The sequence below is a fragment of the Electrophorus electricus genome, chromosome 1, assembly GCF_013358815.1.
Source record: "Electrophorus electricus isolate fEleEle1 chromosome 1, fEleEle1.pri, whole genome shotgun sequence".
Taxonomy (NCBI): Eukaryota; Metazoa; Chordata; class Actinopteri; order Gymnotiformes; family Gymnotidae; genus Electrophorus; species Electrophorus electricus.
Genome location: NC_049535.1, coordinates 27,168,230 through 27,188,191, shown reverse-complemented (window position 1 = coordinate 27,188,191; position 19,962 = coordinate 27,168,230). Strand labels below are relative to the sequence as shown.

Here is a 19,962-nt window from a genome sequence, read left to right as displayed (position 1 = left end):
TCAAAATGCCACCTAAGAGTTGAGTCAATGAGCGAGAGCTCTAGTGTTACAGGAGGTGGCTGTGGGCTCATGACAGGCAGCCAGGGTCATGGCCAGCCTCCTCAAACAGGGAAGGAAATCCCATGACCTCAGGGTCCTGCCTTTCCACCCAACTGAGGAACAACAAACCAGGAATATTAGTGCAACCACTCTTTTAATCTATGGACACATCTCTCTCTCTCACACACACAGACTGGGCACCTAAAATAACACCACCATTTCTGGAAACATTTGCAGCAGGAACAAAACAAGCCAAGCAGTGAACATTAGCAAGAAAGTAAAGATAGTAATTGATTACGGCACTAAAAATACAGATAAAGATAAAGATGTTATTGTAGCTCCGGGCTCATGGGATGCATGAAATCTGGAAACTTTGTTGGTGCATGTTACTGTAAACAAAAACCTAAAGGCAGGAACTTGGGCAACTATAGAAGGCCTGTGCATCTGGAATACTTTTCTATTCAGGCAAACTTATGAGAGCTTTGCATTTCATTAGGATCCTTAGTAATTACAGGGCCAGTGTGAACCTCCAAACAATTAAATTAGTTTAAGTCTTAAAACTTTTATAATATTTTCCCACACTGCTCTTTTTAACCAGTGTTTGCAGTTAAGAGAGTTTATTTCCATCTCTTTCCCAATTAAAGTTAGGGGAAAATGTGAGAGGAGGGATGAGGAGAATAAAGAGAGATTTTTTTTTTACAAAAGCTGTGTTGTCATATTGACAAAGAAAACAAATGGTCAGAATTTTGCTCCTCAAGTGGACTACCCTTGTGAGGTCACTATAAGACATCAATCAACCCATTACTGCAACTTTCCCATACAATACAGACCACATCTAATGTTTAGTTTCATGATGCCACTGCTTGAGTCACATGGTGTGTTTTAACATTCATTCAGAGGTGTGAGGTATTTGTTCAATCAATGCATGTTAGTTATCCACCACACTGCATGCAAATGAATGGGTGATCAGTAAACACAAAAGAAAGCAGCACCAAATGTCTGACCTAAGATCTGCATAAGCATAATGAAGTTAGCCATACAAAGCATTCACAAACTCAGCCTAATGCTATCACTGCTATTTGCATACTAATGAAGCAATGTGCACTGCAATTGTCCAACACTGCAAATTGTCCTGCTTATCTTAAAAGCATCAAAATCCCTTTGAAATCATTTGCTGAACCAGAAAGGAAAACTCACTAGGAACAATTTTGTATATACAAATGTCAAGCACTTCTGTAGGGTGTTGTCCACAAGAGAGCAAACTGACAGCAATAAACAAACAACAACAACAACAACAACAACAAGTTTACAAATGTCCATCATTGATGGGCGCTTTTGCCAACTTCCTCATTTCAAGAGCACTCACTTTACATGCGCAAATCACCAGGAGTGGCAAAGCACATAGTATAAACTGATGGTGGTTACTGTAAAGACCTGAAGTTCCAAGCCCTGATGATGAAGGGAGGAGCCCGGCCATGTGCCTGTAAGCCTTCGTAGAAGGCAGTCAAAGCAGAGCATGATAATGCTTTTGTGTGCTAATGCAGGTAACATGCTGAGCCCATGACACGCAGACTAGGAGGGGCAAACGTTTGTTTGCTGTGGTGCCGGTGGGTGTCAGTGGAAGGGCCTGGGAGCAGGGGACAGAGAGGACATAAAGATAAGTGTCCACCCACTGATGGCAGCGTGACCCCCAACACGAAATCACTAGAATACGTTGAATGCTTTAAAAGGAATGACCCTTTTTAGAACAGGTGAATGGTGCAGATACACAGGGTACTCTGAACTCCAGATGCCAGATGTCAAAGAGTGCAAGAAGGTCCAAATTTTCCAAGGAACAAAATGTGCAGGAAAAATAGTTGGAATGTGTCCTCTGTGCCTTTCTCTGACACTATGCAATGTTGGCATGTGTTTCTATTGTTCTGTGAAGTACTCTGCTGAGGGGAGAAGTGGTGGTCAGTCAAATTGAGAGGACAGTGTGTTCCCCCTGGAGTGAGTGCTCCGTCCGGTCCAACCTAGCATGACCTCATAAGTGTTTCTCAAGGAAATAGCTCTCCCATCGAGGCACAATGACAGAGGTTCCTGTTTAAAGAAAGCAGTCCACCTACCAGTCAGTGTAGACTAAATACATAATTTCCATATACATCATTACTTGTAGTTAACATCCAATATGTAATTTTTATACCAGAACTATAAAAAAAATGGTAAAGTACTTTACTACTTCTGTTAGGACAATGAGTCAGTCAGTATCACAAAAAAATCTTTTTTATTGAGCCTTTATTTATGCACTTAGTATTTATTTTTCTTTAAATGTTTTTTTTTTTAACTTACAAGTGGTATTCTCGGAATCTTCACAAAAATTAATGTCTTTGTGCTTAGTTGAGTGGAAAAGAGTTGTACTGTGAAAACATTCAAAACGTAAAAGGTCTGAGTTATTAATTAATTCCTATCTCAGTATTCCGAAGAATCTTTATATATCAAAACACACATCGGTAAGATTTAACAGATCATATTCTGTCTATTTTCATTAAAACGTTTGTTCTTTCATCTAATTTCTACTCAACGACGCTATATAAACTCCGAATGGCTAACATTTGACGAATAATAATGTTTACGTAGGGTAATTCAAAGCGTAGGCTGATTCATTTTTCACCTCCCGTGTGCCGCTTAAGCAACCAAGTAGAGGAGAAGGGAGACTAAGAAGGTTGAGGGCAAGAGCCATCCCACTTCATGTCTAATCCTGTTCGAAACTACTCCTTTTCACCATCACCTTTTGTAAGATCAGTTTGTCAATAGCGCGCAGATCGTGAAGACCGTTCGGGGGCTCCAATTTTTTTGGTACATTTTCGCACATAGGCCTGCAGGAAAAGGTGCGTATATTTTGTATATTTTACAGGTGTTTGAACAAGTTTTTAAAACCTGCGAAAAGGGAATAATGTTGAACACGTTGTAGTAACATGAGCAGCTGTGACATGTTTGCTAAATAAAATGCATTTTGCGTATAGGGTAATGCTTTATTAAATTGTTACTTTTGGTTTTCGATACAGTATCTTATGCTAATTATAATCAAAGTTTATGCCGCGTTTTATATGTTACGCGCATTTTACACGTTAGGTTCACATGCATGTGATTCCTTAAATTTTGTTACAGGCTGTTTATAAGCTAAGGGATACACGTATAAAGTAATAAATACCAGTCTTAATTATTTCAGAAACGACCCAACGATCGTAAGCGTCATGTAAAGTTAATTGTAGATAACTACCTTAGAAATGTAACTAAGCTTCATAATGTTTATCGATAGAGCACCACCACCCCTTACAAACACGCACGTCGTGAAAGCATGATATGTAAAGGTGAGAACATTTTTCATTGTTTTGCTCGAGGGCTTTACCTTCTGAGATATCAAACACACCCGTCTTCTTTAGTCATACTCAGACTAATACTTTAGTTTTGCGTCACTATCTGCCCAACAGATTCTTTACCTTGGCTTCCTTATTTTTCCTTACGTTTCTTCTAATATTAACTCTCTCTATTAATCTCTGATGTGACACAATTAAAAAAAAAGTTTTTGCATATATATTGCAAAAAAAAGTCATTTGCCCCTGCACCTATTTATCTGTTATTTATTTGATTACTGTGATGCTTTTCCTGTTCCTTGTACATTTATACCATAGTTGGTTAGTAATGTCAGTTCGCTTGTTCCGGCATTGCAGCGGTTCATTGCTTCTTGTATGCCCAAGCACTTTTCTGACAATCACTGGAGAATAAATATTGATTTTGATTCTGTTTGTACTGTAGATTTCTATAACATGTTTTAAGCTTTTAAAAATATATATTCTTAATTCCATTCTTTTAGGTTCTGAAAACTCCAAACTGTCCAAAGGGTAAATATTCAATAAATCTTCCAGCCTCAATCTTCTGTGGATTTATTACTTTCATCTTTGATGTTGGAATAATGAGACCCCAAAGGACTAATGTGTGAGCAGAGAACATAAAGAAAGTTTCACATGAACAAATGAAACATCACCCCACACCTCCTACAGCGGTTCTCATGACACCAGCTGCAGGACACCTCAACATGTTTCAGGAGTACCAAAACAATGCAGTCATTGTAACCCATTACAACTTCACAGGGAAGCTTAAAGAGAACAAGTACAAGGATGGACTAAAACCAGAAGCCATTGTTTTCCTCATTATCTGTTTGCTCATCGTCCTAGAGAATTCTGTGGTTCTTGCAGCAATTTGGAAGAATAAGAAGTTCCATCTTCCCATGTATTACCTTTTGGGCAACTTGACTTTCTCAGATCTGCTGGCAGGCTTCACCTACATGGTGAATATTGTAACATCTGGAGCAAACACATTGAAATGACCCCTATTCAGTGGTTTATAAGAGAAGGTGGTGTCTTCATCACACTAGCTGCCTCCATCATCAGCCTATTGGCCATTGCTATTGAACGCCACGTTACCATGGTGCAGATGAAGCCATACCAGGGGAGCAAGCGTGGGCGCATGTTTGCTCTGATTGTTGCTAGCTGGGTGCTTTCTGTCTTCCTGGGTGTGCTACCCATTATGGGCTGGAACTGCATAGACATCTTGGACCAGTGCTCCACCGTCTTGCCACTGTATTCCAAAAGCTTCATTCTCTGCTGCATCACAGTCTTCTCTGCAATATTATTAGCCATTGTGGTGCTCTATGTACGTATCTTCTGCATTGTAAAGTCAACCACACCACGTTTAGTGTGGGGACCGCAGCGCAAAAGTTCTATAAGGAAAGCCCAGAAGTACATGGCTCTGCTAAAAACTGTCACCATAGTGGTTGGGGTTTTCATCATCTGCTGGCTCCCCCTCTTTGTACTCCTTCTTTTGGACTTCTGTTGTCCGGCCCAAAGCTGCCAGGTGCTCTTGAAGGCAGACTACTTTCTGGGTGTTGCTATGCTTAACTCATTGTTCAACCCCATCATCTACACATTAACCAGTAAAGACATGCGAAGGGCCATCCTGAGGTTGATCTTTAGCTACTGTCTGCTGACTAAGGATGGAGAGGTGAAGAGGTTTGGAGTACTTTTCCTGGAGTGCAGCACAAGTAAGACTGAGATGCCATCCCAGAAGCTGGAGGGCCTGGAGACCACTGTGACATCAGGGAACTTTACACCATCCACAATCAAAGCTATTTATCCCAGAATGTCAAAGACTTGAATTTTTAGAAATTTGTATCAAGGTAATTTCATCATGGACTGGTATAGTCAAGTGTGTTTTGACAAGAAGGTGAAGTGTGAGTCAGTTGGCCAGCTCAAACTGTACTGAAAGTGCTTTCTTATCATTCATTAGAGCTTTAAGCAACATGCACTTAAGACCAAACAAACTGAGATGGCAGCAATTTGTGGTGGCTTCAATGGTGTCCCATATGATTTACTATCTGCAGCTTTAAAATATATAAATATATATAAAATGGGGAGAAAAACAGTTATACACCTGGCCAGAGGTGAGCACCTAACTGCCTGCATACCAAGAGTGCACTTACGAGAGCATCAGTTTCATCTTCATGCAAAGAAAGCTGTTCATCTGTCCCCTTTTCTCGGGACTAACTTCAAATTTTACATAAAGCATATTTTGTGTTCCAAAACTACCAGAGTAAATACATTAAAGAGCATTATAAATTAATTGTAAGGATGCTTCAGTAGAGAGTGAGAGTGCAATGTGGAGAGTGATAATTTCAGCGTTATGTAGTCTTCTGTGTATACTTGTAAAGATTTTAGTGTTGTGAATAAAATAAAGAAGCATTTGTTGGTCGAGGTTGTGTTTCAGCTATTCCTAATTTATACTCATGTGCGTGTGTAAATATATGTACATTGACAATAAAGTGATATTTTTTTTGTATTTTGTTTTACTTCTTTTCACTTTACCCCCACATATGACAAAGGTATTGAACATTTACATTTAAGACATTTGGCAAACGCCCTAACTGTAAATGCTCGAATTCCAGAGTGACTTGTATATTTCAGTACAACAGTACATACTGATTTATTTATCTTTTATATACTTCCACTTCACAAACTGGCTAAAACATGTTCTTGCAATAGGTGTGAGATATAGTCTCCCTTTGATTATTCACATCGCACACATGCTGTTTTGCCTCGTCAACACACGTAAAGAAACATGGTCAACCTTGGAGTTTTACCAGATAATTAAAGGCCTAGTGTTTAGTGACACTGAGGCAAAAGCTAGAGAATGGTTAGCATTGCATACAATTTTTTTCCAGGTTATTTAATGTTGCCCAATAGTTGCTGAATTTTTAAATTACATTGTACAAAAATAAATATTTAAAAAAGTGGTGACAAAAAAACCAAAACAAAAGACAAAAAATAGAACCTAATAATCAGCAGTGATGACAGGAAAGAGACACTATAGCATATTCACTGAAAATATTAAAATATTTGGCATATGTCTGACCTGTTATGCTTGCACTTCACTGATGTTTAAATAGCTGCTGCTTAAAAAAAAATAAAAAAGGTTTTTAATCAAGTTTTTGAAAACAACACACATTTATTGAGAATATATTGATTTAATATGTATGGGGGACAGTGAGACATAGTAAAAATTGCAGAGTAGTACACGAGAATTCTAAAGATATAGGACTAGAACTTCAAAAGGACCTCTGTCCAGTCTGGCCCTGTACATGATTATATATCAATATCCAAAGATTATTCCATGTAATTGTAGTGTAGACATTCAAAATTGCAGTGAAATTTGCCCTTCAAAATGATGTTTCCTTGGTTTTTCCATAAACTACTGAAATTTCTCACAAATTCCAAATAAAAATGTGTGTCATTTAGAGCATTAATTTGCAGAAAATGACAACAAATGGTTTTCAGGCCTCATCTAATGCAAAGAAAACACATTCATTTTAAAACAACACAATGTTTTAACTTAGGAAGCTGGTCCAGGAATCAGTTTGGCAGAATAACCCCAATATATGGACACACACATGAAAACTGTAGGTCTATATGTAGATTAAAATTTTACAGTTCTTTTCTAAACTCAAACTACTGTATGACTTACATCAATCTTTCCCATGACAGTTTCATGCCCTACTGCTCTCTGGCATACCACTGAGATACTCTGCATTCAGTGTGGTTTAATCACTACACAACACATGTGCCAACTGTGCCACTGCTGCCTTGACAGGAAACAGCAAAACAAGGTCACTGGCTCATGCCAGGTCACATCTAGATGAGGTGCAAAGGCCTGAAACCCTGGTACATGCCCACCTCACCACAGAAAGAGAAAAGTTGCATTCTGACTCATTTGTGAAGTAACAGAGAAAGAAAAAACATCAGACCATCACACAAGCAAGGTTATGGCTGTCTGATTTACTTCTGCTGTAACATTTACACATTAAGTTCAACTTAGAAAAAGGGTGAGAAGAAAAAAAAAAAACAATTTAGGGAAAGTGTCAAGGATGTCACAAACGTCCATAAAACATTTGTTGTTGTACAAAGCCAGTCCATTAAGGCACCCCAGAATGTGGTGATGTACATTAGGAAAACAAAAGATTTAGAGGGCAGACTGCACAAAAGATGAACATCTACTCCACTGCTTCCAGAGTAGTTATAACCAAAATTTGAAGGGTTTATTTAATAAATATAAATGACAGAAAAATAACATGAATAAACAAAAAGAAATTTAAAATAGGATGGCAATGGCTAAACAGAATTCTACCAGTCTGTGTTGACCAAACTCCAGAGCTCATCACTCGTTTCACAGGTGGAGCGAGTGGATGTGTCTATGTTGATAGGGGTTGCCACATCTGCACCATAGTGGACTGTGATTAAATAAATAATAAATTAGTGAAAAGGTATTCCTGCCATAGGTGCTCAAATATGTTATAACCTATTATAATTAGGATTCAACTTCGCACACTCAAGTAATAGGCCAGTGAAAATAGTATACTTATATCTGATAAACATTCAGATCTTAAATCCAGATGTAAAGTTAAATCTTTAAGAACATCTAAAAGGTTAAAATAAAGTGTAATAGATTTGGAGTGATCTTGATCCTCAAGAGGAAATTTGATCTCCTATAATTGGGTTTTGATTGCCCCCTAGTGACGTATTTGAGAGTATATCATCTTCCTTACAATATCACAATGCCACATTAAATCCAGAACATATGAAATTTACAACTAAGGCCAGCAGAGTAGCTTTGTTCTTAAAGTAAATCATTAAACAACTTCCCATTTCACAACTACAAAACACTAACATATAGAAACTGCACTAAATGTGGTCACTCGAACACAAAAATGAAACTCACATGGTGCCACTGCTGTCATACAACTGTAAAATTCACTAAACCTACATAACTTTCATTATCTGATCTCTGTTCTAAGCAAAGTTACTTGAAAGAGACAGAAAGTACGACTGAACTTGAGTGATTTACCTCCCCGCAATATGTGTGGTTCTGTGTCCAACTCCAGCTTTATTCCAGTAACTTTAAGATAGAGCTGAGCTAAATATCTGCAACAAATGCAATAAAGAAAAGTTAATTATAAAGAGATATAACTGTAACCCCCCCCCCCCCCCCCAAATATTAGGGACATTAATACTGGTACTTTTAATCAAACCGATTGTTAGTTCCAGTCCTGACAACGTACTGTGTCAAAGCCTAGTAGTTTCCCTGTCCAATTCATCTCATTATCTAATTATAAAGTAATTCATGTTAATACAGGTATGTTAGAAAATAGTATGACATTAAATGTGAAGTATGACAGTAAATGTGAAGCACATTGCAGGTGACCACGATCCTGGCTAATTTAAATGGCAAGTTAGTCAGCAGTTGGTCCTTACATGGCTGAGGGAATGACTTCTGTAGTGTCCTCATCTACTTCCTGCTGCAGACTTTGAATCTCCTTCTCACTTTCCTTAAGTTTTTCCAACTCTTTCTGAAGGAATCTGATGTATGAAGTCAAAGAAACAACACCAGGAAAAGCAAAAACAACCACAAGTGCATCTACATGCAAATGTACCAAAGTTGTTTTTTTGCATTTCATCAAGTCTGACCAGAAGTTCTTGTGAAACAATCATTGAGATGCACAGTGAGGATAGAACGGTGTGATGCACTCCCTTGGCTGTCAACAGTGTCACATGATGAGGAGGACTACATCCCCCCCTAATTTGGGATTAGTATGCTGATTGTACATACAATTTGTTTAAAAAAAAAAGACTGATTTACAGCTAGTATAAAAATAATAATCTCTTACAATGTGTGCAACTCAGTAACAGGTTTGTTTCCAGAATCTCAAAAGGCTGAAAACCATGCTAACTCCATACCTTTTCCATACATCAAAGACGAATATTCTTTCACATACTGATGTTACTGATGTAGAAGATTAAGATGGTTGAGGTTTGGTTAATTTTGCACAACCTTTCTTGATTTATTACACTATCAATGATAGCAAATGTGTGATAGCAGTCTACAGTAGATGTCTACTGATGACAAACTTCAGATACAATGATATTTAAGACACCAGTAGGTGCTATTCACAAACTATGCCATAGCTTTCACAAACAGGTCTGGTACATAGAACTTGTACCTTTGTAAAAGTTGCAGGACAGAGCACCTTCCATGTGGAGTGTAACTAAAGGATACTCCATCTCTGAGTCCAGAGTGAGACTCTTGGCCAGACTCTGCTGCACCTCCTGATCTACCTTGTATAGCTCCCTTGTCATTTGGGTCTTCTGACCCTCCAAATCCAGAAGCTTCTGGCCTACAACTTCTTCAGAGTGCACCAGGCCTGGGGTGGGGTAGGTATTGGTTTTTACCAACAAGCTTACATTTCCTTTTAATGACATCATATACAATGCCCTGTGAATTCAATATTTGATTAAAGAGAGAAACATTTTGAACTCGGTTTCATAATGGTCCATTAAAGGCTGAAATGTGCATATTACATCCTAGGGTAACAAAATATGCAATATCAAAGACCATCAAACCAAGTGCAAGTTGTATAGTCATTACTTACTATTTAAGAGCTGGGTGACTATTTTCTTGGTCTCTAGGTGGTGGTCAAAGAGCGCCTGCTGCTTCTTTCTTGCTGCCCTCAGCGCGTCCTCGGCTTTACTGCTCTCAATGAGCTTGATAACCATCTCCCCTGTGTTCTCGAGATCATGATCTAATGCGTCGTTTTGTAACATGTTTATCGTGCCGCTGAAGTTACCTTACTCCTACGAGGAATAAAGGAATTATGGCGATAACTATAGCTAGCTATGGAACTTAGCTAGTTAGATAACTAGCTAGCGTTAACCTAGTTAGCCAAGTCGCTCTGGATAAGCGCGTCCACCAAATGCTGAATGTAAATATATATATGACGTTAAGACAGTAAGACAGCTATTGCTAAATCCACTGAGATAACTTAGTTGTCTGCTGTAAACATTCAGAGAAGCTTTCATGCATTCTGGAAATGAGAACTTAAATTCACACTGTCGAGCTACCTAAAGCTACCAATACTTCATGCATAACGGGACAAAACGACTAGGGTTACCACAGACATCCTAACAGCTAGTTAGCTAAAGTAGTTAGGTGGCTAGCTTGCTGTCTAGAGTTTACAAAACAATGCAGTTGTTTTGAATTTTAGCTGAAAAACGTTAGCCTGTTAATTAATAATATTGTATCTGACAACAGACAAAAATAAGCTTTACTCTCTAGATAGGTTATCTAACCTAGATAGGGTTAGCTTAGATACATTACCAAGTTAAGTTAGTTAGCTAACTATTTTCATACTTTAGCTAAGCTATCTATATCAAATTGTATATCTTACTGGATGCTATGTTCCAGTATGCATTTGTTATTAGGTAGAGATACGTTTAAACGTTTGTTTTTCCTGTTCTAGCCAACTACTCAAAAATATATAGCCATCGAGAAGTATTACACCAACCTCCCTCGTTTAGTTTTCAAACTGCGCTGTTCATTGCCGCGCTTTACGATGCTGTGCCTGGACGACGTCTTAGGTCTTTACCTTACGAAGTAGCATTTTTTCTTTCCAAATTCTGTTTGCATAATTAATACGTCTTTTTGCATAATTTAAACACTATTTGTGTATTAGGCACTAGATATTACAAAATCAACACTTACTTACAGATTTTCTTTTTCCACCAGCATTTACTATCAGGCAAACAACCCCAATGCCTCACCTTCGATGACGCTTTTCTCTGGTCAAAGCTGCGACTTGTGGGACTTGCCAAGAATGTCTACAAAACACAAGAGTGGCAGGTACGATACCCCCTTGTGTAGATTTGTATATCCAAGGTCGAGCGCTGCTGAGTAAACCAGGGGCCTCTTTAGAGCTGCTTCCATCATTTTCTTTTTTACAGGCGCCTAAAGCAAACCTCTCAATTAGTTAAAATGCTACTCAGCTTTAACTGGAGAAACATCTCAAAGTGAAGAGATGTCGTAAAATAGAATAAGAAATAGAGGACTTGACGTTGTGGGCTTCGCCACACCCAATAAAACTGCTAAAAATAATTGTATTAAGTCTTAGTAGCATAACTATTCAGATACTTGGAATTATCCGACAACCTAATATTCTTTTTCCAACAAGTCTCGGGGATCGGAATTCTTTCTTAGATACCCTTACAACATTGCCAGATTACCTAGAAAATTATCGGTTTTCCACAACTCACACATACTGTCTTTTATTTTTTTTAAACTAGCTAATGAAGGACCTGTCTGGAACGCCCTGACCAGCGCTAGAATACATTTAGTTATATTAAATACCCTTTATATACACAAACCAATTTTCCAAGATACTATGGTATACTCCTTTTATACAGACGAATTGTTTCAACCTTGATCTTACATTCCCAATTAAATAAGAAACTGCAAAACACTTAACTTTGACACCCCTATCTAACTTTTCTTTTTTTTGTAAGTCTAACAGTTCATGTAGGCCTATTTGTTTTTAATTATTTTTCTTATTTGGTGTACGGCTGTCGTACCTCCATCTTATCTGGTAACGATCACGGACGGACGTGTACTGTCATGTAAGCATCAAGGAAAATCCTTACGGCCCAAATAAGTAATTAAATTAGAGGCTCTAATTATTATTATTATTGAGTTTAATAAGTGTAAAACGAAACGTACCAACCTATATTAAGAAAGGGAATTACTTAATAGAAACTGATATTCTTTGTCATTGCTAGAAGGTAATCTTGTAGTAAAACAAGTAACTAACGTCAAACTAGTTAAAATGAAGAAAAAAAAAAAAGGACACCTAATTGTTGGGCTTGTTATTCATGACGCAAATCTGCTGAAATTACAATCATGGAGGATGCAACAAATGCTCCGATATCAAAGGAGTTGAGTTGATAAAAGATTTATTAAAATATTAAACAATTAAATCAATCAATCAATCTGAAAGGTAACACTACAGTATGTAATACTGAATTTTTACAAATGGTCAGAAATCTACCATTTTTTCTCTATAGGCTTTTGTTACAACAAAAACACGTTCAGTAATCCGCCATTGCTTGTGTGCAGAGCAATAAAAGTTGGTTAACCTTAGCTCTCAGTCACTTTGCTTTTGTTTTTCATCTTTTCTCTCTTTTCCCTGTCTTTTCGTTTCTGCCTGTAGAATTCCCTGAAATGCAGCCTCTTAGGATTCAGGCCATAGGCTCGCAATCTCTGTCCACTAAACTCTTTGCCACCCATTTTCACCTTGAAAAGACCAGGGGTCCTTTTACCTGGTCGCCTCTTCTGCTTCTTTGGCCATTTATCCTTTTCAGTCCGGGGTTTATCTTTGGTGGCTTCTGGAATGCTTTCCATTTTCATCTTTTTCTTAGGCACCAAGAACTCAGCATCACCTTCCTCTGCCGCTGTCTTATTCAAAGCCTGGTCTGCCCTTTTGTCAGCTGAGAAGGGTGTAGGAGCTTCCTGATTAGAGGCCGCTTCTTTGTCCCCCTCCAGTGCCTCTTCCTGTTCACTTTGCTCTCTCGTCTCCTTTTCCATCTCTGCTTTCTTCAGGCGATCTCTCCTCTTCTTACCAACTTTCACCTTAGCATCCATTTGCCCCTCATCATTCCTGAAAAGTACAAAGTACTTGTTAACCTAAGAGGCATGTGCCATTCCCCCCTATAGCCACATAAATTAATATATTACAACTTTTGAAGAAAGATCAAGGTTTTTAAAACAAGTAATCAAATAATAGTGATCTCATTGGTTTGTATTCAACAAGCATAATACCAAACACTAATGCTGTAATACCCTCCCATGTTACAGAAAGCTTTTTGATTTCATAAAACCGTTGGATGCATAGCCTATTCTTGCAATCCACATGGGCTTGAATACTCACTCATTATATAAGGAATTCAATACATGTTTCTTCTTTTTGATGTTCTGAGCTTTGATCTGATAGTTCTTCACATCACAGAGCTCTTCTCCCTCAGGCCTGCCACACATCACCATTAGAGACAAATACAAATGACAGTCTTTCAAAAACATCTTAATTCTCTGTCCATTGTGAACCATTTACCTGTACATACAGGTCTTCTTCAAAGAGCACCATCGATTCAACTCTCTCTCGTCTGCCCCCAAGATCTACAAGGGAGGAGAAAGTTAGCCAAGTAGCATATGATTAGATGCAGTTTAGCAGCGAGTATTCCTGCAATGTTTGCTCAGAGAGAAGATTAAGTCCTCAGGCCCTGGTCAGAGTTATTCCCAGAGGAACAGCAATACCAGGTCAGACAAACCATAGTTCATCACTGCAAGATGGGCTTTTCCCAGTCAAACCTGTGACCCAATCTGGTCAATAATCATGTATGAATAAAGTGTTCTCACCTCTTCAGTGGTCAGACCAAAATCATTGGGTACCACTTGTCTGTAGCGGAACCGGCAAGGCAGGTCATGTATGAGGTCCTCATAGTCCAGTTTGTAGTACTCATCTAGGTACTGCTCAAATGTCTTCTCCTCTGAAAGATGCAATACAACAACAACATAAAATACTTAAAATGTTACATTATGTACAATACCAAACCAAAATATTTTTTGGAGAGTTTTAATACTGCAAGGTGCATCATGATGAAAGCTGGAGAAATCTGCATAAAATGTTCTGAAAAACAGAATGCATCTACAAAGTAAAACTTATTGAACTCCGTTCACTGAGCTAAATTTACCTGGATTAAAAACTGGTTTGTTTTTAGTAACAATTTCAGCAAAGTGAGATTTCTTCCCCTTCTTGCCCATGAGAGGAGCGTCGTCTTTGGTCATCTTTCTCCTCAGATTTTTATCTTTCTTTTTCTTCTTAGATAGTGGCTGCAGACTTGGTTCATAGTCAGCATCCATCTGTCAAAGCAGGTCAACATACCTCAGACAAGCTCCCTCTAGTCAAGACAAATGCTATGAGCTACTCAGCACTGGAACAGACACACAACTGCTTCAAAAAGCACTTACAATGAAATCTGGATCTTCACAGTTAGGCTCGTAGCTCTCAGATTCACCTTCATAAGCCTCCTCCTCTTCGCATCCTTCATCCTCACCTGTCCATGTATCCCAATTCCAGTGACCTGATGCACAAAATGTTGAGACCGCTGCACGCTGGCTCCGCAATACTGTTTCAACCACTGTGCCCCAAAAGTTGGTCACTCAAAGAAAAAAAAACCACCTTACCCTCCAGCTCATCATCATCAAACTGAGGCTTCTCCTCCTCATTCTCTGCATAGTATTCATCTCCAAAAACTTTCTGTAGATGTAAAAAAAATAATAACAATAAAGCCATCATGTTCAATTCAAATGTAACTAAAACATCTATGACAGATAACATTGTAATACATAAAACTAATAAAATAACATCGAGAATCTGGGCCCTGGATAAGAAACAAACAGAGGTAAAAAAAAAATTAGTTACCAACAAGAAAAAATAAATTTGAAAATTCCTTAAATAAATTCTTACAGCATCTTTAGTAGATCTACATGCACACAGAACAATCTCCCCCCCACCCCCCCCCCCCCCACCCCCCACACCCAGCCCAGCCAAGCGCTAGTTGCAGTGATCCAAACACGTTCATCTGTCCTTCTCGTCACACCTGCATGAGCCGGTCATGTTGCTGCGGGTTGAAGTCTCCCTCCAAGTCTCCCTCTCTGAATGCAAGCTGTTCATTCCCTGTCAGCTCTTGCAGTTTCTTCAGCTTGTCCATGATCTCAGTTCGCTTCAGGTTCTTCAGCTCCTTCAGCTGCTGGCGTTTCTGTTCCTTCTCCTACGCATCCCAGACCAAAGCAGAGGTTGCGTCATACCTTCAGATGCCACTTCCATAGAAGGATGCTTTCTGCGGGTATTTTCTGTGCATGACTACTGGCTACTGAGAGAATTGACTTACAAACCATGACTTGATTGTATCTCCAAGGAGTATGCTTACCACTGAGGTCAAATGCCATGAACTGATCAGAACAGTGTTCATGACCACTACTAAATATATGTAACAAATGTTTAGTATGATTAAAGTTGTAATTTTTCAGTTGTGATTTTTTGGTGAAGCCCTGCTTTACTTGGTCACCATGCCACTGTCCTTTTATACTTGCCTATTAACATTAGTAAATTGATTTAAACAAGGTTGGATCATTCTGCTGTAGACCTGCTAATTAAGTAATTACTTCCAAACAGTAGCAAATGATTAAAAAGTGTGTTTGTTTTTTTTATATATATATATATATATATATATATATATATATATATATATATATATATATATAAAAAAACAAACAAACTGATCCATCGTAATCCAAGGAGTGTCTGTAGTTACAAAGTATGACTGCCTATTTTTTTAAAAATTTATTCCAAGTTACTTGTAAACACCGATATTAAGTACCATTGATAATAGCTCAAAGACAACCATAAACATATCTGATGTATTAATTATATAATATGAAAACTGATTAGAATTTACCTTTCTCTTTCTCTCCTTTACCTCATCCCTCTTCCTCCTTCTCCTGTCGTCTTTGCTTCGGACAGAAGTGGCAATATTGCGGGGGAAAGTTTGGATCTGGGATTAACAGTGTACACAAGAGAAACTGATCAAAACATCAAATGAACAGAGACTGCCATTCTCTCCCATTATCTCTGACACAGACACATAATGCTGGGTTATTTGCGCCAGCTAGCATGAGCTGGGTGTTACCGTATGAAAACACATTTACTTTAGTCACCACAGCCAACATTTTTGTAGTTTTACACTAAATCTGTTTTTGGAGTTTTACACTATATCTTAATTTTATTCTTTTCTTTTTTTAAAGTAGCTAGTCGCCAGGAACTACACCTGAGCAATGAACTATGCATTTTATCACACACCACAGACTTGCACTTTAAAAACAAAAAGACATGCCTTATGAGCACCAGGCTCCTCAAACCGAAAATTGTAGTGCCTCTCAAATTCCTCTTGTTTCTGCAGGAAGGACTCCCCCTCCTCCTCAGAGTCCTCCACATCCTCCTGCATCAGCTCATCATAGGTGGGAATTCTGAACAGCAGCCACACACAATTCAGTCCAATTCTAGTGCAAGGTTCTGCTATTTAACAGCAATTCAAGAATCTTCCTCTGCTTGTTAGCAATACTTTATTTCAATAATAATGCCATCATCATCATCATCATCATCACCACTCTTGGCCATGTTGAGCTGCCCTGCTAAACCTGGCGCTCTAAAAGAACCGATTAGGCTGAGTGAAAATAATTCTTACATCATGCAAATAATGCAAAATGCAATGCATTTTTACAGTGCCTATGCAGACAGCCATGCAAAAAAGAGATACAGATCAATAAGGCCCACCTTTCTTCCTTATCTTGATCAAGGTATCCCTTATTGAGGATATAGTCACGTAAAAAAGATTCCTTCTCATCCAGATGGGGGTCATTCCAGTAATCTTTCAGATATTTCTGCAAAAACAGTACTAGTGTCACACCAGTGACTCTTCATGGCTACAGCTATGAACTAGATCTTCCTCATATGCAGAAGGCATGCAAATCCCATATAGGCACAAGTTTCAAGCAAACGGAATAACCAGAGAGAAAATGAGGCAGGACTTTGCCACTGTCTTACATGATATGCTTAACCGTTCTCACCTGTGCACCAGGTGAAAGACAGCTGCGATGGTACAGAGCAAGATGGACGTGACTGATGCAGTCTGCACTTACCATGTCCTGAATCTCTTCCTTCTCCTCTAGCTCTGCTTGTCCTTTCAGCCACTCCATGTAGTCGGCCTCCTCTCGGTCCTAGGACAATTATCCAGAATACTTTACACTATTACAGATGCAAACAAGCAGCCAACGCTCATCTTAAGCTCATCAGTCCATCACTGAAAGCATGAGGCAGAGGAGGGTCATGGCTGGGGTACCTTCTCGTCTTGGGTTTTGGTCCTGCGTCTCAGCAGCTGGTCCTCTTCATCGCTGGCCTCAGTATCACTGTCCTGCACAAACCTGCGAAAGCTACCAGGACAACGAGGCAACGGGTCTGCTTAAGTCACAGACATGGGCAAAGCGCTTTTAACAAAGCTCTTTTAGTCTAATACCTTATCAAATACCTGACTTTATATCCATATTCCTACCTCTCTTTCAGTTCTTTCTGTTCTTGGATGTAGCTGGGAGATGCAGCTCTCTGTGAGAGGAAACAAGGTTAAGCAAGACAGTGCTGAAGTAGAAATTTCATTGTGAAATATGACTATAGCACAAGTTACCTTCTTCATCCATCTGGAAACCTCTTCATCAGCACTGTCTTCCTCATCATCATATTTTCTAAAATAAGCAAAAATAGCCAGCTTTCAAGAAACTTTCTGCATGGAATTTCACAAAGTAAAAGTAGAGTTTTAGATCTATTAAAAATGTGACTTACCCTCCCCTTTCCAAAATGACTTTACGCTCAAAGTCCTTCAGGAACATGGCTCTCTCAGTCTTTTTAGAAGTGGAGGGTTTTTCATCGCTGGAAGATGATGCTATCAGTAAAGAGAAGACACTGAAAATCTAGAGTAAAAATGTTTCACACCATATCAGTTATGGATATGCTACTTCACATACCCTGCTCTGTATAGAAATTTACATCCTTCTGATAGATCTTTGGGTCCTTCTTCTTCAGTAGAGAGAGTGTTCTGTAAAAATCCCTCTCAAGTCTGGGATCAAGTTCCTAAAAGTTAATTTAGAAAACATAAGTATTGTTTTATGATGAATACAAGTAAGAGATAGCACAAAACCTGGACAGATCAGCTCGTTATTACAGCAATACAAGTTCTTACCATTTCACTCTCATCATCGGACTCTGAATCTGAGGAGCTGGAGGAACCTTCCCTGTCCTGGTCCCCATATCGATCTTTCACTGGAATTATACAGACAAAAGAACAAGTCAGGTATACATTTTACTTTGAGATTTGCATTAACCGATAGTTTTAACAGTAGTGCGTCTGCAGTAGATCACTCCGAATGGTAATGATAATCAAAAACTCCAAGAAAGAGGTGGGCGTCAAAACAAATAAGAGAGCGAGAGAGAGAAAAAGAGAGAGTCTCAAAGCCACATTCTTGAAAAATGTTTTAATTTCTGGAAATTACAAATATAAGAAACAAAAAGTCTGAAATGTTTTAAAGAACCCTGACGAATGTTGGATCAAGATACAGTTAAATCTATCCAGCTAGCTATATAAAATATACCTCGAGACAGAGAAAGATTATGTGAAATCCACAAATTTATAAGTAGGCACTCCCGTGATTATTAATGCATGCGATCCTTGCGAACGGAAGCACCAAGACTGCATACTGAAAACATTTAAATATCATTAACTTATACAAACATATCCTGGCCTAGCTGACCATCTAGCTAGCTAGATAACTAGTTACGTAGGTTAGCTAACCTCAATAAACAACAATTGCACAGTGATGAGTTAGCCAGCCCGCTAAATATCATTCTATGTAAAAATCCAAATTTCCTAACAGATAGCTAGCTAGCTAACCTACATGTGGCGCAGTACCATCGACAGCTAACTCGAATAAGCAATGAGCAACAAGAAAAAAAAAAAAAAAAAAAGACACCAATTACGACTAGCTGGTTAGCAAGCTAACCTAAACAGCTAGCAAAATTTGCCACATTTGAAAGACCTACGTTTCTGTAGTTCTTCCTTCTGTCTATACTTGTCGTAGTTTTCCGCGAACTTCTTGTTAACTTTCAGTTCCGACATTATAACTCGGTATTAATATTCTATATAGATATCTAATATTCTAAAAACAGCATATTTTTTAAAATACACATAAGGAAGTACACAACGTCCTCACACCTCCCAAACACACCAGCATGGTCAAGAAAGTGTCCTGAACTAGAGATATGGTCGCGAGGAGGTACCACGTGACCACGACGTCATACAGTTCAAGGACCAAACATTTCACGAATGTGAAAAAAAACGTTTGGGTGTAAATATAAAGGTAGATGTTTGTATCAGCGAAGTCTGGTTTAAATCTGAAATACTAAATTACGCTGATGAAAATTAGACATTGGTATATTGTTTTACTACCAGCAGGGTAAGGGAACTGAACTGAACGTCAGAGTTGTAAGCTTGTTTGCATATTACGTCATGTCGGCGTTGCTGTGGCGCGAACTGCAAGTGGAGGGGGAAAAAAGGTACAGATGAACAGCAGGAATTGGTTTTGTGTATGGGACGCACTATTACACGCTATCAAAACGCCTGTGGTTTGCGTCCTTTACAGTTGCTCAAATCGATCTAACCGAAAGAGCACGAGGAGATTTTATCGACTACCCAAAATTGTTGTTCATAAGGGGGAAACTGACCAAAAAATGCTTGCGAACCATTGTGTGCAGTGACCACTTCGTCACAGGAAACGTAGCTTGGCTACCTATTTTATGTGGTTAGCTAGAAAATCGTTTCCATATTTTATAACGTTAGCCAAAGTTAGTTT

General features: G+C 38.6%; 3 protein-coding genes and 1 non-coding gene across 8 annotated transcripts; 1 reads left to right on the top strand and 3 right to left on the bottom strand.

Annotated features, from left to right (window-relative positions):
* The first annotated feature begins 2,709 nt into the window (after positions 1-2,709).
* On the top strand, positions 2,710-5,913 carry s1pr5a (sphingosine-1-phosphate receptor 5a). Its single transcript, XM_027003333.2, is given in 3 exon segments — positions 2,710-2,906; positions 3,893-4,400; positions 4,403-5,913. Coding segments are annotated over 2 exon segments (1,179 nt in total). The 5' UTR covers positions 2,710-2,906; positions 3,893-4,051; the 3' UTR covers positions 5,233-5,913.
* Positions 5,914-6,745: 832 nt separating this feature from the next.
* spc24 (SPC24 component of NDC80 kinetochore complex) lies at positions 6,746-11,243 on the bottom strand. Of its 5 annotated transcripts, none has more exons than XM_027003322.2 (6): positions 11,164-11,243; positions 10,055-10,256; positions 9,682-9,826; positions 8,880-8,984; positions 8,473-8,549; positions 6,746-7,858 (listed from the first exon to the last, which is right to left on the bottom strand). In XM_027003322.2, the coding sequence occupies exons 2-6, from the start codon at positions 10,224-10,226 to the stop codon at positions 7,752-7,754; spliced, it is 606 nt and encodes a 201-aa protein (XP_026859123.1). In that variant the 5' UTR covers positions 10,227-10,256; positions 11,164-11,243; the 3' UTR covers positions 6,746-7,751. The 5 variants fall into 5 exon arrangements, with proteins under 5 accessions (XP_026859123.1, XP_026859124.1, XP_026859125.1 ...); XM_027003323.2 differs by having other exon boundaries at positions 11,168-11,238; XM_027003324.2 differs by lacking the exon at positions 11,164-11,243 and adding an exon at positions 10,850-11,083.
* Positions 11,244-12,387: 1,144 nt separating this feature from the next.
* kri1 (KRI1 homolog) lies at positions 12,388-19,370 on the bottom strand. The gene is made up of 19 exons (XM_027003321.2): positions 19,154-19,370; positions 18,297-18,376; positions 18,082-18,187; positions 17,900-17,999; positions 17,745-17,802; positions 17,616-17,665; positions 17,406-17,496; positions 17,206-17,283; positions 16,841-16,947; positions 16,401-16,533; positions 15,966-16,061; positions 15,108-15,278; positions 14,692-14,764; positions 14,476-14,588; positions 14,199-14,367; positions 13,864-13,994; positions 13,559-13,623; positions 13,379-13,474; positions 12,388-13,108 (listed from the first exon to the last, which is right to left on the bottom strand). Exons 1-19 carry the CDS (start codon positions 19,227-19,229, stop codon positions 12,589-12,591), a joined length of 2,313 nt encoding a protein of 770 aa, XP_026859122.2. The 5' UTR covers positions 19,230-19,370; the 3' UTR covers positions 12,388-12,588.
* LOC113573278 lies at positions 13,697-13,793 on the bottom strand. Its single transcript, XR_003410194.1, has one exon. It is a non-coding gene; the product is annotated as a Z30 small nucleolar RNA (small nucleolar RNA).
* Positions 19,371-19,962: the final 592 nt, after the last annotated feature.

Excerpts from the sequence above, each read along its gene's own strand:
- spc24 (XM_027003322.2), bottom strand. The coding sequence starts at position 10,226 with ATGTTACAAAACGACGCATTAGATCATGATCTCGAGAACACAGGGGAG. Across the intron at positions 9,827-10,054 it reads AGTCACCCAGCTCTTAAATA|GCCTGGTGCACTCTGAAGAA; the intron begins GTAAGTAATGAC and ends ACCCCACCCCAG. Across the intron at positions 8,985-9,681 it reads ACTCTGGACTCAGAGATGGA|ATTCCTTCAGAAAGAGTTGG; the intron begins GTATCCTTTAGT and ends TTCATACATCAG.
- kri1 (XM_027003321.2), bottom strand. The coding sequence starts at position 19,229 with ATGTCGGAACTGAAAGTTAACAAGAAGTTCGCGGAAAACTACGACAAG. Across the intron at positions 18,377-19,153 it reads GAAGGAAGAACTACAGAAAC|TGAAAGATCGATATGGGGAC; the intron begins GTAGGTCTTTCA and ends GTATAATTCCAG. Across the intron at positions 17,497-17,615 it reads CAGAAAGAACTGAAAGAGAG|CTTTCGCAGGTTTGTGCAGG; the intron begins GTAGGAATATGG and ends TTGTCCTGGTAG.